General features: G+C 50.1%; 1 protein-coding gene across 4 annotated transcripts; it reads right to left on the reverse strand.

The window, feature by feature from the left end:
* Positions 1 to 1,486: 1,486 nt before the first annotated feature.
* On the reverse strand, positions 1,487 to 23,975 carry LOC111845516 (probable helicase with zinc finger domain). 4 transcript variants are annotated; one of them, XM_023814991.2, is made up of 31 exons: positions 23,912 to 23,975; positions 22,997 to 23,224; positions 22,841 to 22,877; positions 22,397 to 22,521; positions 22,175 to 22,228; positions 21,710 to 21,755; positions 21,411 to 21,492; positions 20,929 to 21,115; positions 20,554 to 20,661; positions 20,188 to 20,473; positions 19,754 to 20,024; positions 17,774 to 18,092; positions 16,926 to 17,053; positions 16,671 to 16,844; positions 16,381 to 16,461; positions 16,119 to 16,279; positions 15,772 to 15,890; positions 15,451 to 15,596; positions 15,101 to 15,239; positions 12,702 to 12,885; positions 12,093 to 12,345; positions 11,818 to 12,007; positions 10,562 to 10,622; positions 9,909 to 10,066; positions 9,694 to 9,838; positions 9,201 to 9,268; positions 8,859 to 9,084; positions 8,360 to 8,549; positions 5,270 to 5,591; positions 3,376 to 3,547; positions 1,487 to 1,857 (listed from the first exon to the last, which is right to left on the reverse strand). In XM_023814991.2, exons 2-31 carry the CDS (start codon positions 23,201 to 23,203, stop codon positions 1,679 to 1,681), a joined length of 4,818 nt encoding a protein of 1,605 aa, XP_023670759.2. In that variant the 5' UTR covers positions 23,204 to 23,224; positions 23,912 to 23,975; the 3' UTR covers positions 1,487 to 1,678. The 4 variants fall into 4 exon arrangements, with proteins under 4 accessions (XP_023670759.2, XP_023670760.2, XP_023670761.2 ...); XM_023814992.2 differs by lacking the exon at positions 22,175 to 22,228; XM_023814993.2 differs by lacking the exon at positions 16,381 to 16,461.

Raw genomic sequence — 23,975 nt, forward strand, 5'->3', positions numbered from 1 at the left:
ACACAACCTCAGCCAGGCAACATCAGGCAGGAAGACACAACCTCAGCCAGGCAGACAGGCAGACAGACACAACCTCAGCCAGGCAGACAGACACAACCTCAGCCAGGCAGACAGACACAACCTCAGCCAGGCAGACAGGCAGACAGACACAACCTCAGCCAGGCAACATCAGGCAGGCAGACACAACCTCAGCCAGGCAGACAGGCAGACAGACACAACCTCAGCCAGGCAACATCAGGCAGGCAGACAAACACAACCTCAGCCAGGCAGGCAGGCACAACCTCAACTGGCCAGAGAAACAACCTCAGCCAGCCAACCAGACACAACGTCAGCCAGAAGGAATTCAGTCAGCAACAGCTGGACACATCTGCACCAGACAAGGGCTCTTCTCCTACCCGAAACAGCCTTTGGTCTGTGCTGGATGACTCAAAACTATCCTTTACTCATTCATTCTTTCCTTCCCCATCTGGCCAAAACCCTGAGACGGGTGACCAGAGCAAGCACCCCAACGTATCCTCAAAAAATGAAACCCAATAAACAGGATACCTGCATTTCTGCTTCAGGTGGAGCTCACTTTCAAGCCCCCTCCGTTCTCCTTATGAAGCATGTTTCATTCCTCCTTCCCTCCTGCAGCACCTCCTTAATAGTACACTGCAGGTCCACCATTAAACAAATAAATCAAACAGACTTATCTCTGTTCACCAAAAACCTTTACTTGTTGCATTTTCCTTTAGTAACCATTAATCAACAGAAGTCAAACGATAGCAAAAATAAAAGATCAGTCATTATTCCCAAAACCATTTGTCCAAGTCAAAAAAAAGCGATAAACATTTCAAATAAATGAATAAAACAGACTTTGGAAAACAAAAGCATCAAAGTGTAAGGATATGTGCAAATTCTTTCATCCACATGTTCAGTAACTTCTGTATGAAACTAAATACATTTTGTGCATTTTAAATAACATTTTACACAAGGTGAGAAGCAGTCAAAGTAAAATACAGTAGACAAAGTGTTAGAAAAATCTCTGTATAACAGGGCACACAATTCAAATGGGAGAATCAGAATTTGATAGTGATCATGTAGTCAAAGTAAAATACAGTAGACAAAGTGTTAAAAAAATCACTGTCTCTGTATAACAGGGCACACAATTCAAATGAGATAATCAGAATTTGATAGTGATCATGTAGTCAAAGTAAAATACAGTAGACAAAGTGTTAGAAAAATCTCTGTCTCTGTTAACAGGGCCCACAATTCAAATGAGATAATCAGAATTTGATAGTGATCATGTTGTCTGCAGGTAAATGAACTGCAGGATTTGGGGAGGATTGTGTTGTGTGAAGGACAGACCTTAATGATGAGGATAATCCAAATTACACAGGTGCCCCTCTACACTGAGATGTCAAAACAAACACATGGAAAACAAACACCTTTTCATTAAAAATAAATACCCACCCACCACTTAGAGAATAACCCCCCCCCCCCCGATTTACAAAAAAATCAAAATCTCTGCATGAAAAAAAAATCCCTAACATAAAATTATCATCACATATTCCATTAGCAGCGAGACCATATTAAACATTAAGGCAAAAAAACAAGTGCATTTACGTCAAACATATATGGGGGCAGTGTAGAAAGGAAACCCCCCTCCCCCGCCAGCTCAGAGCAGCACCCGCCGAGATCACTGGACGTTGGAGTGGTAGGCGCTGTCACCTTTGTCACCATCGTGGTACATTTCTGGCAGCAAGCTAAGCGAGTCGAAGCCCTGCTCCAGGCCGTTGGGGACGCCGGTTGTTTTGGAGGCCATCTGCAGAGGTACCTCCTGGGAACACACATCTCCTGGGTCTGCAGGAAGGCAGACTGGATGCAGGAGGCGAGAGAGCGGAGAGGGGGGGGGGGAGAGGCTGACATGCCATGTACTCAAGGCAGGAAAACACAGCACACCCCCCTTAAGCTTAGCGCGAACCTTCACGGTTTTTAAAGGGAATGTGGGAATTTCTACCCTGCTGCCTCTAGACCATTCCTAATTCCTCACCGGTAAAACCAAAATCCACCAGTATCACGGTAATCACATCTCTATTCACGAGTTCTTAAAATCAGCACAAGCATGCAAATTTCCACCCCTGGACCCGTAGGGTACCCTCACCCCAAGACAGCAGACAAACTAATTCGCTGTAGGTAATGAGCTCTGACAAGGGGGATGAATGAGAGCAATCTGCCTAGTCCATCAGGAAGCCAGAAAAGCTCGAAATGCAGCATGTCGGAGAGATTAGGGCTTACAGGCAGCCACGCTCTAAAAATCAATAGGTCTCCTGTCCCCAGCCTAAGAGATACTGGTATTGCTGCTCAATAATGATACAGGATTGCAGTTGGGAGTTGTGGGTGTGTCCACTGCCCAAAAACAGGCTCCGCCTCCCACCTTCCCCTGTGTGTAATACAGAGGGACACCTCAGCTTGGGAGAGGGTGAGAGGTCTGAGGTCCTAATGGCAAACCTGAGAAAGGACACTGATCAGCGTGCAGGGATGGTCGGGGATTTAGGGTTAGCGATAGTGTTCAGGCCACTGACTGCCTTTCACATTACTGGATATCGTTATGGTGTTTCTCCCTTTTTAATCTTGCTGGTGGGCCCATGGGCTTAAAAGTACAGGAAACACAGTGTTCCAAAAACCCAAGTCTCCACACAGTAACACCCTTGCTAACTGGGAAATGGGTTCAAAGCAGTGGACCTTTTCCCAAGCAATTGGTTTAAATGCTTCATAACTCCGAAACGCTTCGCTTTGTCTAACCTCTAAAGGTTGGTGACTCCAGTCTCACAGAAAGAGGCCCAGTCCACCGAACCCCTCCCCCCACCCCCCACTAACCCACTCCACCAATTCTGCTACTTTCCGCCCTGCCAGACGACAACAGACCGTAATGCACTTTATGGTCATCTCACTGATAAGACCAATGTCGTGCTATTTTCAGAATGAAGCATTAAACGTTGACAATTGGCAACTTTTACTAAATGCCCAATGCGAGGTGTAGGGACGCATTTGATGCATGTTTACACAGGCTTTGGTGACTTATCCAGTGCACACACACACATGGATAAATTGGGGAGTCATCCCGACTATCATACCCAAGATGGAGTCCACAAACTTTCACAAGCTAAGGCCAGGAAATTCTGGGTGGGCAGCGTAAATCAGCCTAGGAGGGGTCCTCTAGCTTCAGTTACACCATGTCCTACTAACAAGGGTCAACAGCCATGACCTACCTTGGGAGGATGAGAGGATGGGAGGATACCCCCCACCCCCCCCTCGACCTACTGGAGGAGGACACACACACCCCCCACCCCCCCCTCAACCTACTGGAGGAGGACACACACACCCCCCACCTACCTGGGGAGGACACAGCCGCTCTCTCCCCCACCGTCTCCTCCCAAGCTGAGCAGATACTCAGTGAGATGCTGTCCTTGGAAGCAGAGTCAAGGCTGATCTGCGACTGGTGAGACCCCCCTGGGGGGTGAAGGCGGGTGGAACAGCGCTGGTAAAGCCTGCGTCCACCTTCCTGCTGGGGGGGCAGGCAGAGGTCAAATTTACGGCCTTGTGTGGACCCAGTTAGGAATAAGCATTGCTGTCAGTGTCATGCTACCCCACCACCATCAAAATAAAGCCTTAAGTTTCCCTCACACAGATCATCTGCTGGTCATACTTCCTTAGGCTAGTGGGTTGGCAGTATATTTTACATTTACTTTTTTATTTATTTAGCAGAAATCACTCAGTCAACCACGGGATTTGAACCGACGGCCTTCTGATCACAGACGTAGCATCCAAACCGGCTGTGCCACACAACGCAGTGCCACCAAGCAGAACGTCTCCGCCTGTTCGTCTGGCTAAATCGCGTAATCAAGCACAAAGCCAATGTGCTACTCCTGCAAGTTTCACTCAGAAACACACCATTGCAGTCGGACTCTACTCCGACAATCACTACTTCGGCCCTGGGGCAGAACATCTCCCCTCCCTCCTGATTTACATACCATATCCCCCCCCATGCCTATATTTATCCATCTCACTCATGGATGGCGGTGTGGGGGCGGGCGGGACATGGAGGCGTCCCCGGGTGCGAGTTAAGCGACTGAGTCGCTATTCATGAGCGAAGCCGAAATGAATTTCACGCGCGCCTGGCCGGGGGGGGGCAGCCCCGGCGGAGATAAGGGCCAAGAAAGCATCACAGTCAATGGAGGTAAACAGATAACAGCAGGGCTGTGGCTGCTGGGGGTGGGCAGCATCGGGGGCTGAGTGAGCGGAGAGCGACAACATAAACGCACTTGCCATAAACGTGTGAAATAACACGTTGCATGACACACGGAAGAAGTTACGAAATTGAAACGTGCTTTTAGGGCAATGACATCAATATGTGGCACAGACAGAGCGCTGGCCGCACAGCAAGGGAAATTGAAAGGAGGAGAGCAAAGGGTGACGGGGCGAATCCTGAGAGGCCTCGGAACACTCCTGCCCCGCCCCGGAAACGTGCTGGCGACCGGCTGACCGGAGTCCCTAATTCACAGTCAGAGTGCTCAGTTAAAGCAGATTCACCTACAGCATGCAGGCCACCCAACAGGACTAAGAACTCAATCATGCTGAATTACCCCCCCCCCCCTTTAACAGACCCTTAAAAAGGTAACAGTGATGGACCTGTCAGGTTGGAGAACCGTCTGCCTGCAGAGCTTGAGGAGCACCTGTACGCCACCTGCCACTGAACAGCTGAGTAAAGGAGGTACCGCTTGCTCGAGCTAGAAGCAGAACCGGGCCTGATGTGCCGCCATTGTCACACACGGCCTAGTCCTCCATGACCCTCTCTCCTTCCCCTGAAGCCTATCCCAACACAGCCTGCCTCTAGACCAGAGGTTGGCAACAGGTCGATAGTGGAACCCAACACCTAATGTTCCCCCAGGAAGTATTATACTGAGGAGAATGCCACCCTGCCTGGTAAAATCTACTAGCGATACAATAAAGCAACGTTTCGCAAGCTGGTCGTCAGGGATCCCCAGACAGACCATGTTGTTGCTCCCTCCCAGCTCCCTGCCACAGTCTACATTTTTGCTTCTTCCCAGCTCCTGGTGCGAGTAAAAATGTGGTCTGTCTGGAGGTCCCCAAGGACCGGGCTGGAGAACACGGCCATAGAGACTTGGTAGCTCCCCAGATTAATTTCTTTGTACAAGTAGCTCCACTGCTCTAGATGCTCAACTGAACAGAGCCAAGAACGGAGCACCACAAGATAAGGAGGCCTTACCATGTGCCCAGGGTGCTGGGGCCTAGCGCTGGAGTAGGGGTCTGCAGGGGGCCAGGATTGCTGCTCGGGAGGAACATTCTGGAAAGTGCAAGCCAGATCAAACCGTGAGGATATGATGTCTGCTTCCAGCAGGGGGCAGCAGGGAGAAAGGGAAGGACAGGGTCCCATGCGGTGGGGGTGGAGGGAGGCTATTGTGTTTATGCTGGGTGGGACCATAGGGTTCTGTGGAGGATGTGTGGGGTGCTGAAGCAGGTTCTTCCAGGAGAAAACGTTGCGTGCTCCAGGGCCCCTAATGTCGCCACATGGTGCCGGGTTCTCCAAGCTGGAAAACATCAAAAACCATCTGGCTCAAAGCTGCCTTGGCAAAACCAGAGGAACAAACAGAAAAACATACGGACACAAACAAGGGTTTCTCTCATTTTCTCAAACGTTATACAACGTTAGATCTTTTCAAATCGCTCATATTTCAGCCTTTTTCCCATCTCCAGGTGCCTTTTCTGCTGGAGAAAAGGTCCACAGGAAAGACTTTTACAGAAGGACATTACTCAAGACCCTCAAATTCCACGGAAGCTGCCTGGGTCTCCACATGGGCCCTGGATGAATGAGGTTCAGCTACCTCTCACACTTAATCACATGATCATCTGGCTTGTGGTCGATCCACCAGTCAGCATTCATCACAATCAGGTGTGGCTGTCCTTGCAGTAAACACACAGATATATCTATCCATCCATCCATTCATCCATCCAACCATCCATCCATCAACCACCACATACCCTGTACTGGCACACAGCTAGTCTGAACCCTTTCCCAGGAAACACAGAGCACATACTGGATGGTATGCAAGTCACATTCATAATTTGAAAATGTATTAAACATATTCCAATTCATACAGCTGAACCAGGTTCAGGAGGAGCCCTGAGGGCATCTGAGCTCAGCCCTGCAGAGACACCTATCCAAGAAGAGCTTTGCTCTTCATCTGTACTAAATGGAACACCTGCTATGAAAAGGTTAAGGTATAGTGTGAAATCACGTCATTTAAAAAAAACATAGGCACGTTAATAAAATAACCTTTACGCTACTTCAACAGGCATTTACTTCTCTGCGAGTCTCTTAGGCACGACATGAAAAAAAATTAAAGGATAAAAAAGGCGTGGCAGGATGGAGGAGCTCCAACTGCACCGGATTGGTAGCCCAGGTGTTCCCCACGGGCCAGTACCGGGCCCCAGCTGCTGTCTTCCAGCCCCCTGCTGGTTCGCCATGGGGCCCCTCTGCCTACAGGCCCAACACCCAGCAAGGGCACACGGGGTGAGAAGATTCTGGAAACGCTGGTACTGAAGGGCCTCCCCCCCAGCTTCCCCACCCCTATGCGACCACCTGTAAGGATCTCCAGATTGCAGCGCTGTCTGAAACATCCACCCCGCACCGTCGAAGGCTTCCCAGTGTTCATAAACCACTCCCATCCCGGGAGGACCCATTTTGCCTGTCTGCGTCATTCCTGTTGCTTAACAAATTCATTAATTTGCCTGTAAGCCACCACAGCAGTTCAACTACAGTCTGAGCATTGTTACTAAATTTAACGACAGCCATATTGTGCTAAATATTTAAAAGGCAGATGTCCTTGCCCCCGCACCCCCTTTTGAAATGTGGCAAATCTACTTCATAGATGACACTGTGACACTGAAGCACTTCAAAGTGGTGACAGGCCTGAGTTCAGCCAGCGAGGTTTCCATCTGCGATTCACACACAGCTTTCAAGAAATCAAAATCACTCAAATTAAACTGCAAGAAAGTGAACATTAACCATATGCAGATCTAAAAATAACCAGGATTTCAGTGATGCCGAGTTCAACCAGGATCTGCACCGTATAATTTTATATTATACTCTTTTTATTGTGGCTATCTGTGTTTCACAGGACCAGGTGATGGACAGGCACCCTCTCTCTTTTACCCTGAGCTGCCGGGGACAGGCAGCAAGCTCACCACGAGCCAGTAGCAGATAAGTAGCGAGAATATGTATCTTTTATATAATTTGACTGAAACACTTAAGTCTCAATTGAATTTCCTCCAGGAAAATGTGTTATAAGCTACCAAAAGAATAGCTGCTTGATCATGTTTTAAACCTGGGGTTCCTAACCCATAGCCAACTTTTACCTGTATGTGACATTTTTGCACAACGTACAGTACATGGTCATCAAATGGGTTTGGAGTCCTACACACTCATCCATTATCCGGAGTGTTAATACAGCACCAGTCAAAAGATGGACACACCTTCTTTTAATGCATTTGTTAACCACCATATAGCAAAAGGTCTTTAGGCAATGAAGTAATACATATCAAATACTACAATGACCAAGACAAGCGTTCAACATCTCAAATTTTTCTCAAGTCTTAGACTATTCAAAGTATCCCCCTTTTGCCTATATGACAGCATTGCAGACTCTTGCCATTCCTTTAACCAGCTTCCAGATGTAGCCACCTGGAATGCCTCTCCAACAGTCCAGAAGGAGTTTCCTTGGGTTCTGGGCAGAAGTTGGCTACCTTGCTCTTAATTTTTGATCCAACTCATCCCAAACCAGCTCTGCAGGATTTATGGCAGGAGATTGTGGGCCAGGTCATCTATCACAGCACTGCATCTCTTTCCATGTTAAGAAGATAATACTTACTACATATCCTCAAGGTGTGCTTAGAGCTGTTAAACAAATGATTTTCAGTACATGTGTCTAGTCATTTGACTGGTACTGTATTTGGGTCAAACCACTATAGATGAATAAGATGGGGGGGCTCGCATGAGTGGCTCCCCCTGCTGGAAGTGAAGGGGACATGTCATGGTCTGGACTTCCTTTGCTGGTAACAGGACTTTTCCAAATCCACTTTAATCCCAACCTACATAGCAAACTGCAAGGCTGATACTCCACCGGGATTTTGGGTAATTGGGCAGTCCATCAGTAAGAGTCTGACCGAAAACAACTTAAAATCGTGAAAAGAACGTTCTAAGGGACGATACACAGCCAGGCTGGTGCTGCAGCGACGGCAGACTAAACGCACAGCTGCTGCTTTACAGACTGCTGGGAACATTTCAGGACAGACTTACCTCTCCAGAGCAGCCAGGCTACCCATAGTGCTCTGGGTCAGGGGACCAATGGGCTTGCTGTGTGATGGGACCGGGGGAGCATGCATGTCATGAAAAGGTGGAGAATGGAGCTGACTGCCCAGGTGCTCAGACCTCTGGGGATACCTTAGCGTGTCCCCTAAGGGCCTCCTCACACTGTCCCTAACGTTCGCTGAGAGAGAAAACAGAATTTACTCATCACATTCAACACAAGAAAAACAGGCATACAGTAAAAAAGGGTTCGAAACTCCTCCTGTGAAGGGGTCATTGCCAAAAGCATGCACTGAGTGCATTCTCACTGCTATCAAGCTGCCATAACATGTCACTGAATCACCAAAATGTTAAGGGCCTTTCACCTAGGATGAAACTATCAGCCACATCAGTAAAAGCTAAACTGTAAACGTAAGGAGCACTGCCAAGTGCTGATTGATGAGATCGTCGTCCTCGACCCAAGGCAGCATCTGCCAGCCAGCTTCCATACCGTGGCCAGCGTCCCACGCCGAGGGCGAAGAACAGAGCGAGTGGCACGGCCCGACAGACGGACTCCTCCCGGCAAGCCCGAAGCGGGAGTGGTTGGAGGATATGGGGGAGTTCTCCGGGCTAAACGGGGGCTGAGACCCACAGGATTTAGGGGTGGAGCTTCGGCAGACATGAGGTGGTGAGGGGGGGCAGCTCCAGCGGGGACTGAAGATGTTGTCTGTGCGAGCCTGACGGGAGAGAGACAGGAGAGATGTCGGGGGGCTGGGGGGCTGGGGGGGGGCTGTACATCAGAGGGTCGGAGCAGGGAAGTGCGTGGCCCCGACGTGGCACCTCAGGTTCCCACCTGCTTGCAGTTCTCTGCTTCTCCCCACAGCTGCAGCGCCCCCAGAGCTGTGTGAGAGTCACTGCGTCCTGAAGATCAAAGGCAGACGCATTACGCAATGCTACGTGTAAAACAGGCAATTCTGAGACACTAGTGGTTGATACCAGCCTCACTGCCTTCCCAAGAAATCACAACAGACAGAATAATAGGGTCTAACAGCATTACTGCACAATAGAGTCCATAAAACTACATAAAATCGGCACATAACCATGCACATAAACACAAGGTCAGATGCTCATTTTTAACAGGTTAACACAAAGGTCTAGAACAGCTGCTCATGAGTACACTTGTAAATGGTCTCTTACATCTGGATATTAAACAGCCTCAAGCAGGTAATTTACTGGAACCAATGCGCTACTGGAGACAGAAGTCAAACCTCAAACTACTGACTCCATGATGCCACCTGCGAACCAAAGTACCAAGATACACGTGCAGCGTCATATTAAGGACTCACCTGCCCTGGCACAATTAGGAACATCATCCACGGAGTTTCTGCACAGCATGGGGGAGGAGTGCAGGAACTGGGGGAGAGCAGCAGGGGGCGCTCTGGGGCTCCGCAAAAGGCCGAGGTTGTAGGCCATGACCGCCTGGCCAGCCACCTGAGGGGACACAGCCGTCACACACCGCCTGTCACATGACGGGATGCCACGAGGGTGACATCACACTCACCGACAAAGGGAAAGGTGACAGCAGGCCGCTGCTGTAGGGGATGCTCATTCTCAGGGAGTCTAGGTGCCCTGCCGCACCCAGACTCCTGCTGTAGGTACAGTGGCGGCCAGAGGTCAGTGGCACGAGGTAGGGGGGACCAGCAGGGGGCGCCATGGAGCCTAAGATGGAGAAGAGCTGAGCCTGACAACAAATACCAGCGAAACGGCCCGAAGTTCAAATGAAGTGGGGGGCTCGTGTAATCGTGCCCTGGGGAAGGTATCAGTCCGAGGTCCGTTGGAGGGTTGGGTGGGGTCCATGGTCGGCCAGGCAGTCCACGGTGGGGGGAGTATGCCAGGTGAACCCATCAGGTCCAGTGAAAGACACAAATTAAAAGAGGAGCAGCAAGGTGCCCAGGTGAGCCCATACCCTAATTATTTAAAACATCTTAAAGCCAAAATGACATGTTTTCCCAGATTCCACCTTCGGGTAGCAACAAGAGGCGCCTGTGAACAGCCAGGAGTTTTTTCCCCCCTTACTCAGTTTCAGTCAGCGGCGTGCCCTGGTGAATGACCCAATCAGTGCCACCCCCCCTGGGGGGTCCGGTGGCCCCCATCAGCACCATTCAGATCAATGGGCCCCCATGGCAGGCCCCAGAAGCCGGGAGCCGGGCTTACCGTAATGACCCCTGGGAGAGGGGGAGGGTGGCTTCGGGTGCCAGGGGGGGGTGCGCTTCACCTTGGGGGAAAGGAGAAGAGCGGGTGTCACAGCGATACCGGCCCTCAGAACCCAGGTAAAGAGACACATCCGCAAAAGGAACCCATCCAGAACGGGCACAGAGGGAACCAGAGCGTTTTATCTGAGAGGTTTGCCGGACTGGAAGGGGAAAAGTGTCTGTAGGACGCGCTGAGGGCGGCTGGGTCACACACTGAACAGGGATATGGGGATGTAAGGACCGAACATGGACGGATCCATCCAAGCAGCTGCTACAACCAAAACAAGCAACCAAAACAAACATGTGATCACTCCCCAGTCCCCCCCCCCCCCCCAAGTCATGTTTCACAAACCAGTACACATGAAGACCAGAGAGAACCCACACAGGCACCATGCGACGCAATTCCCATGGGGGGCAGGGCCTGTTTGTGAGTGCTGAAGCGGATCCGCATCCGAGTTCACAAACTGGGGGATGAAGGTTATGGTCCCTGGGGATGGCAGCTCGACATGGCCGAGCAAACAAACACACGGGGGGGGTGGCTCCAGGCGGGCGGCCTCACGGGGCTGCGACATCACCAGTCAGCCACACTTCACAGAGCGTGAACACGCGGCGGGAGGAGAACCGGAGAGCCGCTTAAATAAAGTCTGCCTGATTGGGCGGCTTTCAGAGGACAGGGTGGGGCTAAGCTGGGAGGGGGTTTACACGCATCTGTGTGGGGGCTACTCCTAAGAGCCAATGGGATCACTAATTTAAATCTCTCCATAACAGCACGGTGACATCAGCACTTAGCTTTTTATGTAAATCCTAAAAAATAAAAAAAAACACCACATGAAATATATTTCCTACAAGATGAAAAATAAACCCCTCAAACATCACTAGCACATCTCTGCAGAGCAGAAAACTCAGCCTAAAAAGTCGACACTCCCCCAGTCTGATCTCATTCCCAGCCACCACATCCAATTAAAACATAACAGAGCACTCCGGGTTCAAGCCATCATGTGACCTATGTTGCCTTCTTGGCATCATGGCAGTAGCAAGCGTGGTTGAGGAAGGTGCAAAATGCAGGGTGGCTCGGTGCAGGTCCGACAAGAAGGCATGTAAGGAACAAACTCTGGGACCACGGGATTGAGGATGTACCAAGATACAGGTGAATGGACAGGGGTCCTTCGAGGGGGTGTGTGAGGAACAAACTCTGGGGCCAGGGGGTTGAGGACATACCATGGTGCTGGGAGACTGGACGGGGGTCCTTCGAGGGGGCATGCGAGGAACAAACTCTGGGGCCAGGGGGTTAAGGACGCATGCACGGCTCGCTTCAATGGCATCGATCTGCTCAAGCACTTCAGACAGCAAGGCCCCGTGCAGGCCTCCCTCCAAGGCACACCGGCGCAAGAAGTGCTCCCAGATCCTCCTGCGGGACAGCGGTGATGAGTAGGAAGCGGCAGGGATGCCCTCGTCAGCACTCGCTCAGTGGGGGAGACACCATGGGGACATACCTGCACTTGCCGACGGTGCAGAGGGCCACAGGGTCTCCCACGACAGCCAGCAGGGACTGAGCGCGCAGCATGGCAGAGTGCAGGGCCCGCGGGGACGAGAGAAAGCCCAGCTCCCGATCCTCCGTCGTCTCCTCAGCCTCCAGAAGGGAGCCCCTGTGCCAGGCTCCACCGGGCACCCCCCTACCAGGGGCCCCCTGCCTGCAGGAAGCCCGCGTCCTCACTGTGCTGAGGAACAGCACGCGGAACGGTGGAGCTACAGCAGGAAGACACGGGGGGACGAGGGACAGGTGGAAAGGTGGGGTAAAATTGTGGGAGTCAGAGAGGGAGGCAAAGCCAGCCAGGGGGGTGGGGGTGGCAGGTGTTATGTGAAAGACCGAGGAGTGTAGTGACAATATGAGGCCAATAGGGGGCCCTCCAAACCAAGGGGTCCCCAAGGAAATGCATGGTGTGTGTCCACAATAGGAGGACAGATTCCAAACTGCAGCAAAACCTTGAATGCATATGGGCCCCAGTCTCCACCCTCAGCATCACCCACTGCTAATGCAGACAGAAGTGTCGGGCAGCCATGGGGCCGAGACAGCCGGGACGTGAGAAAGAGCGGATGCTGACCGGCCGGGGCGAGGAGCGTGTGCACGGTGACGCAGTTTAAGCCACGCCGACGCGCCTCGGAGCGCAGCTGCACGGCCTGAGCTGGGTACGGGGTCAGCACCCCCACGCTGCTCTCATCCAGCTTTCCCCAGGACACCGGCCACGTCTTACATAGGCTCTCCAGCTGGTCAGCCACTTCCATCACCTGCAGCCACGGGGGGGAGACCGACAGCTCTTTCACACCAGGGCTGGTGCCCATGCTGAGCCAAAATTCCAGCCCAGGCGTTGCATTCACACCAAAAATTACAGCGGTGCCGGGCCGGAGCTCATGTTTCCGGCCCCAAAAGACTGCTGGGCCAGAGGTAGGAGTGTGACATCAGGAAGCAGGGTTAAAGTTGTCAGAGTGGAAAGCAAACATTTACGAAGCAATGTGGAGTGAATTGGAGAAGGCAGGAGTTAACAGAATAATGGAACGAGTCCTGAATACGATTTTTTTTTTTAATGAAAAAGAATACAGGAAGTCGAAAAGAGATCTAAATAAAAATGGTGCTAGCTGCCCTAAAAACAAATATCATCCGTGTTTGGAAAGAAACCTGCTAGGTGACTGAAGCACTGATCTCCGCCACCGCTTTGGAGGAATCGTTGGTATTGTTCTGTTTATTTGTAAAATGACTATGAACTTAGCTGACTAATAAGTTTCCCTTAGAATCTGACATCTGTGTACAGCAATGAAAATAAGACTCACCTGCTGTCTTGCTTGAAATGTCAGTAATTTAAGTAAAATTGACCTATCCTGTCTTTCATGTGCTTGCTTTAACACAGGGGAAGAGAATGCAGATGGACAGGAGCATCACTTTTTATATTCATTTATTCCGCATGAAAGATTTATATTGTGGGAGCCATTCGTTATTTGTTGTGGTGGTGGAGGTTGACACTAGGTGGCAGTGTGGGCTGAGTAAGCTATAGGTCACGGTGCAAGAGGGGAGAGAAAAGCCTTAAAAGGACGGGGTCAAGGGGCGTAAGGAGAGATGGCAAGGAGATCATACGATTTTACCGTTCATATGCCATACACGATAGTAATCCTTACGTTGTGATTATTGTAACCTTTCATAATATCACTATTAAATGGGAACTTGACCCAAAGGTTAAACAGATGTGGATCTTAACTTACTTGGTATAGTTATTGGCATGGCGAGTAATCAGGATCTAGCCACCTTCAAAGTGGAGTAGACGATGTTGGATAGTCACTACATATATATTTCTTGATTATTTGTATATTTGTAAAATAAAAGTTTACTAAAATGTTTCATTCTGTTCTTGTATTCAGTCTCCCTATTAAAATAGTCCATTAATGCATATTGCACAGTACTTCCTTCAGCGTTCTGTACTTTTATATGTGCATTTGCGCTGATTTGACAAGAATTTACCATGCATTTTAACCTTTATATGCCAATTCGTACTTCATTTGTGGTATAAAGGTTAAAACACATGGTGATTTCTTGTCATAGCAACGCAAACGTGTACTTATTTTATGTCCATTTGCGCTGTTACAACAATTTATTGCCACACGTATCGCTTTTAAAGGTGAATGCACACTTGCATGACAGTTATGTGCATCCCCGTGTATTAGCATGAATGACTCGCAGTTCATCCACGAATGCACCTCCGATTGCAACCCGCTTTTTAACTGGAACACGCAAACGGCAGTTCGTGTTGGACCGCTGAAGTGCAGGAATAAGTCATTGGCAGATGTATTAATAACGATTCGTGGGACACTCAGAAATTTTTGAGTGAACTGTGTTGGGTTAAACCCAGGAACAATAACAAATAAAGCTAAAAGTAATGTAAGCATTTGCAGTAAATTCAAAAAAGTCTTGCATTCATCACATCTCGCACAGTCCTTCATTTTTGCCTTCACTTTTGAAACAGGACCCCTCCCATAGCAACACACACACACTGATGTCACAGTTCTACCCTTTCAGAACCAAGTGCAGTGTGAATGCCAGACGGTTTTCGGTGGGGCCGACGAAAGCTCCAGCCCAGCTCTGGCCGAGCACCAGGACCAGCACCAGCTCCGGCCAGGGCTTTGTGTGAAAGAGGTAAAGGAGAGAGACTCAAACGTGGGGGACCGGGTCAGGCCACAGGCCCCAGTCAGCATCATTACATTCATGAGGTTTAAAATCACTGTATTTAAGATGTGACTCAAAGATCACCAGTAATGACAGTAATGTTTTAGATTAGAAACATTTCACAGCATAAGTACACATTTCGTAAGATGTGCAGGATGTGTTATGGGTGTGGCACATGATGGGTGGGCGTGGCCTAAACGTGATGGGTGTGGCACGTGATGGGTGGGCGTGGCCTAAACATGATGGATGGGCGTGGTCTAAACATGATGGGTGTGGAGTATCCCTGCTCACCTCAGCCTGATTGTAGTATCCGCAGGAGCTGTTCTCCGCCCCCCAGGCCACAAAGAAAGACAGGGGGAAGAAGTCTTTGTGTGCAGGCTGGCTGCTGGCTGCCTTCAGCTGGCCCCCATAGAACACCTCAGAGACCAGGCTAGAGAGAGAGGGAAGGTTGCAGTGTCAATCACAAAAATATTCGCAAAGTAAAAATGACAACTTTGCAAATTCATTTCTTGGAAGAGTAAACGCAGCATCACAGACAATCCCGGGTCAGACACGATACAAGCAGACTGCATTCGTCATCAACAGAAGTATTCCGGAAGCATCTATAGCTCGTTCTTCGAACCCAGGAGGATGCCACCCACCCGACAATGTGCCGCTGAGTGCGGTACTGCTCCGTCAGCCATACCATGCAGCCGCAGTCAGGGGGATACAGCTTACACAGGCGCTCCAGCAGGGGGCGCTGCAGATCACGCTCACAGGCAAACTCGCTGTGCATCAAGGGGGGGGGCTGAAAGCCGCAGAAAGGGGGCAGGCAGTCAGAGCCCTCCTTTGCGCGTTTACTACATGAAGCACCAAAAAAGACGAAGCAGTGGCTGTGTAAACAGCTTGGAAGGGAGACAGAGGCCCAGGAATGTAAACAGACACATCGTCCATATGCATGTGTCACAAACGGGCAGCCCCACCTGATGGGGATCTCCTGCCAGCACCACCCGAGTGGAGCGGCTCGCCAGAGACAGCGCCATCAGGACCTCGCACTCGACTATGGAAGAGGCGTCGTCCACCAGGATATGCGTGAAGAAGCCTGACAGAAGGCAGCAGAATCAGCGGCCGCGGCGACGCCTCCGTAAAGGCGCATATTTACGGCGGCGAAGCCGAGCGCACGAGGAACCAAGCGAATATAAATCGCCATAAAGCATAAAGAATGAATCTGCGTTTGCCACCTAGTGGCCATATGTGGTAAAACATACTAAATGCAGTCGACTACGAACCCAAAGGTTTAGTTAATAAACAGGCTGGAGGCTGCAGCTACCAGAGTCAAGCCCCAAGTGGACGAGCTGCTTGGCCTGACGGACTGTGCTGACCACCAGCCGGGACTTCTTCACCTCCTCCATTCCTGGGGCCGAGGCCTCAGCTCCGGCATGCTGGGGGGGCATCTCCGTCTGCCTCGAACCCTGACGCCGGTCCCACAGCCTGTGGGTGTGTGTGAGATAAGACACATGCATGTTATAGGGTTCTCCACCACAGAAGGGAGACGCGTGGTCGTCTGAGATCACGCTGGCCCCCATCGTTACCTGAGCAGGCAGCCCTGAGCGAGAGCGAGCTCAGTAACCAGGGAATCCGCCGCCGCCTCCGTCCGCGTGCACAGCAGCACCCTGGATGCCCAGGAGGGAGCGGAATGCGGGTTACGGCTTACGAAGCCGGCATAAGACACAGCAAAGGACCAGTAGTGCTTTGAGGGGTCATGACCCCATATCTTAAGGTCGTGTAGGATGTAGCAATCAGGAACACGTGGGTGAGGATACCCGGGGCACCCCCAGAGGGCATCCCACCGTGCCCCATGTCACAAGCTCCGGACACACACCGACTGGCATCCGCTTTCAGCAGGAGCACGACGGCCTCGAGCAGGACAAAGGTCTTTCCGGAAGCCGGGGGGCCGCACAGTAAGATGGGGGGCAGCGGCAGGGAGGGGGCCGACATGACGGCCCAGAGGGCGTCCCTCTGCCGCTCGCTGAGCCGGGAGTCCCAACCGTCAACACTGAAACGCGGCCAAAGATGGCGGTCAGGCCAGGAGGGGCGCGCCGGGACGCCGACCGAGTAATCGGCCCACAGGAGGTACCTCTCAGGGCGGAGGGGCAACTCAGGAAAGGGGGGCTCCGGGAAGAGCAGGGCGCAGTCGCGGATCACGTCCAGGGCGAAGTGCATCTCACACAGTGGCAACCTGTTCAGCTGGAACTGCAGCTCCACCTTGTGGCAGGGATGCAGACATGCGAGCGGGTTAAGCAAAAGCGGGTGATCTTAATCTAGCAAATGAGTCAATGAACTGTTAAAAGGTATAGAGGCTATTTAGAAACCCAGAAATACATATGCAATGCAAAATGAGCCACTATAAATAGTTTTCACTGCTTTTAGTCTGACAGAGAAGTCCTTAATTTGATTTGTAATTTATTAATCAATCTGTTCAGGTACAGGTTCAGACCATTGAAAAATCACAGACATGTGCTAACAGACAAACGAGCCTCTGGAGTGCTCATAGGCTGAGGCTGAGCTTTGAACGCAGCAGATGTTGTGCCCCACTGGGGAAATTAAGCATTGAAAGGAAACAGACAGACAGTGACTGTTATGTCCTTTTACACATCTCCTATATTGTGGCAGTTTGATTAATACATGGCACAGGACTCATTGGGTGGCACAACCACACTGCCATAGTTAGGGGTTCAAATCCCATGTCCATGTGTGGAGTTTGCATGTTCTCCATGAGTCACACGTGTTCTCTAAAGCGGCCATATTGTGCACAAGCATGCTTGTGTGTGTGTGTGTGCCTGTGCCAGACTGGCATCCTGTTCCCTGCCCCCTGTGAGTCCCGCGCTGCCATGAAGAGGCTCCCCCAGCTCTGCGCTGGGCAGTTGGCAGGAAGATGGACAGCAGGATTGGAGTGTCTGTATCGGAAGAGTGACTGTGACAGACCTGCAGGTCTGTGCCCGCTTGCAGCCTCAGGTCATGGCAGCACTCCTCAGACAGCCGCAGGCACATGTCCTCCGGGCCGCACGCCTCCACCCGCACCTCGTACACACGCTCCCGGCCCGCAGTACCAGACTCGGCCAGCAGGAGCATGCTGCTCACTGCCTCGCGCACCAGCCGCCCCGCAGAACTGTCCGGCTCGGTCCCGGTCTCATGCAGGCTCAGCAAAGCAAAGACTTGGCCAGCCAGAAGGGGCCCGTATTCCCCCCGCAGTCCGGGTGCAGAAGGCTCAGTCATCAAGCGCAGGCATGTTTGGAGGTTAAACCTGCATGGGGCGATATGAGCGGCAAATGAAATCCATCAGATTCCCTGCATCACATGATATAGTGGTCGCAGTCAAAAATACGGCAAACATTTAAGACCTTCACTTCTCTTAGTAACTGATTAATGAACATAATTTAATATAAACAATCTACAATGAAATTTCAACACTGTAAAAACAACCAGTACACAAAATTCACGGCGTGGCACAAACCTCTATTTTAAGTTTATGGTTTAGTGCAATTTATGCACAGCAGGGAAAAAGAAATTTGTTTTTAACCGTTTATTATTAAAACTGCAAAAACAATTAGCAACAGTTGTGAACCATAGAAAAGGCAATGTTTTTGTATAACAAACCCTAAGAGAGATGCTTATTCGCAGTGTAAAAATAAATGTCTAAATCCCATGTTCTCTGCTACAGAGGATGGTCGTGCAGGCCTGCCCATAGTGACGAATTCCCTTAGTCTCATTATAGCTACTATTTCCCCTGAAATTCCTGGCAATATTGTGTTAAATGTATGTTAACTGTCAGAAAAAAAGGGTACAATTGTCACTGGGGCTGTACCCTCAAAAGTCTGCCAACTGCACCCTAGCTGTAGATCAATGTACCCTTTAGCCTAATTTAAGGTACAGAAATGGAGGAACATTTTTGTACCATTGGGGGTATATTAATGTTGTTTGCTCCTTGGGGAACAAAACTGTACCAGGAGTCTACAGCTTTATTAGAGTCTTCGATTAAAGTTTTGAGTGTCTCACAACAGGACCTACTACACTCAATTAAGCACGGCACAAAGACAGACTAATGAGAATACCTGACCTGTACCTCAACCTTCAGGAAATGCCTCAGGATCCATCATTTCTGGAAAAACCTTGACTAGCTCACCTGACCACTGACCCGCTCCATCCTGGCCAGCTATCCCTTGGGTATGGCCTCTTGGCAGTGTTGGACACTCTTGTATTTTGCAGTTGTCTAGCAGAAACCCAGTCCTCTTGGTCTGCCTACAGTAACTTCTTCTGATGTGAGGTTCCTACATCATACATGTTATGTAATCTTTTATAGTTCTTGCTCTAACACTACTTACACTTGTAATTGGTCACTAATTTGAAGCTCAGCCTGGCTACACTTGACCCTAAATTGGTTCCTTGACTGCTGGATACTTCTGCCTCACTTGTATGTCGCTTCGGACAAAAGTGTCTGCTAAATGAATGTAATTGTAAATTATTGACCAGTATCTGGACCCTGATGGCTAGAATGTACATCAGCAAACACTAGGCACTAAGTCTAGGGGTGTTTTTCAATATGCGTATTTCACCGAACTTGTGTTACCTTGTACACGTTTTACATCATCTTCCATTACCACAGAACAGTTACAAAACTAACAACAGAAGTCCAGAGGATGGTAAAAATCCTCAAATATTGTTCTTGCTCTGCCCCAAATATCAAGGATACATCGGACCAATCCCATGATTCATTGCACCCCAGGTTCATTCTTGGGAGGCAAGTCCGTAAGACCAGCCTTGCCAAGACCACAAGTATTATCTTTGCGTTCTTGGTATTGAGAAGCATCCCATAGTCCTGGGCCTGACCCCATGACCCTGTGACCCCATGACCCTGTGACCCCATGACCCTGTGACCCCGTGACCCCAGCGACGGCAGCGGCCCACCCGCAGAGCAGGCGGTACTGGGCGTTCTCCTCGATGTACAGCAGGTCGTGCAGCCGTGAGCGGTAGTTGTGCGGCGTGACTTTGTGGTCCAGCACGGAGCGTGTGAACAGCTGGTCGGCGGCCGCGGGGATCCGGTATGACTGCAGGAGGGACCGATCCAGGGGGGACAGGTCACAGGGCCGGAAGGCCACCACGGTCACCTGCTTGCAGCCCACGTCCCAGCGCATCAAGGACCCCCTTGTTGGGGGGCACGGTGGCTCCAGCCCCACGTCTGCAAGACAGGAACGTATCACAAAACATCCAGATTATTAGGAATCAATCAGAAATTATATCTGAATTAAAATCAGAATCCATGTGCTTTTGACTGCATTTTTAAAGTGAGGTTTGATTGCAGGTCGGCGGACAGCCCCAGCTGGGGAGCAGCGCTACGCTACCTGCAGGGGTGGCCTGCTCCACCCTGACAGTCTGGAGGAGCACCGGCTCGGAGCCCAGGTCCAGCGCCACGGCCTGCTGGAAGTTGCCGTAGGCGTGGGTGCTGAATCGCAGCTTGAGCTGGTAGACCCGCTCGGCCCCGTGGCCCGGCCCAGTCCACTCCCACGGTTCCGGGCCCAGAGGGTAGGGGCGGGGGCCGGTGGCAGTGAGGGTGGCTACCTCCGAGATGGAGAAGAGGGGCCGGTGGAGCTCGCCAAGCAGGGCCACACGGCGCAGTACTCGGGGGGGCTGTGGGGGAAGCAATATAAAGGTTAGCATTTAAACACCGGCCCCGTGACCACGCCACCCCCCCCCCTCCCCCGGCTTACATCGCAATGCAGCTGAAGCATCCAGCAGAGGGAGCTGTTCTTCTTCTGGACGACCTGCCGCAGGTCTGGTACGCAGGTGACAGTCACCCCCAGCAGTGAGGGCGCCACCTAGAGGAAAAACAATGACATACTGAGGGAAGAGTAGCTGCCGGGGGGGGGTATTACAGCCATGTAATACCAGCCATGTAAGCAGTAAGGGGCACAATGACCAAGAACTCATTCTTAAAATCTTTGTTAATCATGAATAAAATTAAGAGATGCTGCAGCGGCACAGCGGTTCCGGTCGCGCGGTTCCGGTCGCGCGGTTCCGGTCGCGCGGTTCCGGTCGCGCGGTTCCGGTCGCGCGGTTCCGGTCGCGCGGTGAGCGGCTCTAACCACAGCATGGGGCAACGGGTTGCCTGTCCACTTCTCCAGCAGCTGCTGGCCGTAGCAGGCGACGGCACCAGTGCGTGGCTCCCGTAAGTGTCGGCGCACCAGTCTCTCCCTCCACTCCCGCAGCTCGCCGTGAGAGTGCGCAGACACGCAGAAATCCCCCAGGGGGCAGCCTCCGTCCCGCAGGAACCTGCACACACAGACAGAGACCCCACGAACCACAGCTGGATGTCCGTTTCACATGTACACTGGACTTTTATTATATCCCATTACCTTTTAGTCGATTTCACCCTGGAGTCTTTCTCAAAGGCCCAACAGTGAAATCATTCTGCCAACTCCAGGATTTGAACTGGCAACCTTATGATCACAATCACCCGAACCCGCTGGCCACACACCACCCCCATCAACACCAGACCCCAACCATCTTTGTGTCTAGGGACCTGTATGAATCTCAGGCCATAACCTTGCCTTCTTAAGTCCTGCACCTGAAACACAGAGTATACTCATCGAGGCTCAGGATCCCGCGGGGAGGGTCCCGAATCCGCCACCGTCGCTCAACCCGAGTGCCTTTGAGGAGAGACAGCATTTCAGTGGGTTCCTCCACTGTCCCGGCTGACAGCACAGGTGTTCTGTTTTATTACTCTGAAAGTTGGCACTAAGATTAAAAAGAATATTCAAAAGCACCCGGTCTGCAAGCACAAAGTCACATTCCCTCACTGGCTGAAACAGTCAGGCCCGAAATGGCAGGACGCAGCAGAAGCAAAGAGGAAGACATGGAACAAACCTTCCCCTCCAGTCTCGACTGAACCTCCAGCAGCTGTACAGGAAGCCTGCAAGTTTGGAAGAGGAAAAGCAGCAGTTATGCAGTCAGCTCGCCGTAGAGCCCAAAAACCGTACAAGGTACAAAACCAAACCCCTAATCCAAACACAGTTGACTAAACAACTGCCTAATGAGTAAAGCCATTTCTCTGAAGCCATTTCTCAATGAACTTTCAAGCTAAATAAAGGCTTATCTTCCCTCCATTTGCTCAGGTAACCTTAAATGTATAAACATTGTATAAAGTCTCAGTTTGAATGCCAATACAAGAGAACCATTTTATCAGTTCCACTGTGAATATATAATTTCGTTGTTTGAGACCTGTTCTGGGCATGCTTATCAAGAACATTTAATCCATAAAAATTGTTGAACTGTATGAAAAACACTAATACATTTACTACAAATAGAACGCTCTGGAGATTGAATGACTACCTGTGATTCTGTCAATAGAAGCAGCAACTGTCCAAAATATTTCATATCTTCATTCTGAGTGTGACCAAAAAAAATCAGCTGAAATTTTATGTAGGTTTTGTACACGTTTCTAAACATGAGGCTTTTTTATTGTGTTGAACAGGGTTTAGTTAAATTGCCTCTTTTACTCTGGTTGTGTATGACCACTTCCAGTCGGCTGCAGCATCAGCGACAGCATCTTACCATGTGCTCTGCAGGCTGACAGCTGAACAGCGCCTGGCACATCCCCCTGAAGCAGCCGTCTGTCAGCATGGAGACCAGGAGCTCTTTGAGGGTGTCGGGTCTCAGCTCCCGCTGAAGACACATCACTGCACAGGAGAGTAAGCCCGTTATCATGCTGGATAATATGCGACTTACACTCTCACAGAGATTATTTAAAAGTAACCAAACTTCAAACCCGGGACCTTTAACACCACACACACAGATATAATATTATGTATGTATATACATACTGTATATATTATAAATACTGTAGGTGCCAGCTTTTTAAATGGAAACAGATACTTTTGCAAGTTTGTTGTTCCTCACAAAGTATAATCTCTGGTATTAATAGTAACAATGCAACCTTTAAATGCAGTAATTCAGTTGTAACAAATAATTAAGTTTTAACATTAAACCACATCTTACCGCTGCTGCTATTCTCTTCAGCTTCAGTGAATTTTTTCTGCAAATAAAAAAAGTCTCACATTTTAAACGTTAGAATAACCCGCTTTAATTTCATTTAACTTAAGTACAATATGAACCCAATGACCGATATAGAAATAAAAAGAAAAAAGAATCTACCAGCTGGACAAGTGCATAGACACGGTAAAGCAAGACTTGCAGTCGGACACTGTGATCAGTGGCGGAGGAAGAGCAGCAGGGGGCGTTGGATGGACTGGGCAAGCCGGCTAGGATCTCATCACAGCACTGCAGACCCAGCTGGTACTCCTGCCTGCTGAGGTGCTGGCATGCCTTGGCACATAAGACATCGGGCTTCCTCTCACCCATTCCTCGCCACTGTAATATTTCCTGGAGACGCGCGCAAAAGTGAAAAACACATCTTCAAGTAGGGTGACCATATTTTGCTTTGCAAAAAAGATGACACCGGAGCCGCTGTAAGCAAATATCATCAAGAAACAAAGCGAAATCCCGGTCATTTCAGGCAATTTTAAGTCCCAAGAAGAAGATCGTATGGTAATCCTACATAAAGCCTGTGCTCCCCTATATAAACCTGCATCAACGATCCTGCATCCCAGGTACACCGTAATATATATAATACAGGTAACATGTCGAACATGTTTTAAAGTAAACATAAACATGATACATTGGAGATGGCTCGTCGTATTTTTTTTATTTTTTTTTAAATAACAATTATTAGTAGAATCAATGTGAAACTTATATTGAAACTGAATATGAACACAGTGTGTTAATCAGGCTATTTAACTATTTTAGACTGAACATGCAGATCCCTGCATGATTCTCAGGTGCACGAGCATTCCTTGGTATGGGATATGTGCATGAAGGGCAATGGGGAAAAAATAGCACCATTTCTAAACAGAAGTGGTCTAACAGCGTTCGTGTTATTATTATGCAAACTATATAAGCAAGATGTATTGTGACTGATAAATGCACCTGCATGAATACACTCTTTACCTATTCGACAGGATATCGGTTTGGCGTACAAAACGCTTCCAAATAATGAGACACACCACCCACCTCCGCTTTCAGTGTCGCCCGCTTGTTTTTTCGCCTCGCACCAGATCATTAAAGTCTCGCCGTT

This window comes from Paramormyrops kingsleyae, chromosome 5 (assembly GCF_048594095.1).
Source record: "Paramormyrops kingsleyae isolate MSU_618 chromosome 5, PKINGS_0.4, whole genome shotgun sequence".
Lineage (NCBI taxonomy): Eukaryota > Metazoa > Chordata > Actinopteri > Osteoglossiformes > Mormyridae > Paramormyrops > Paramormyrops kingsleyae.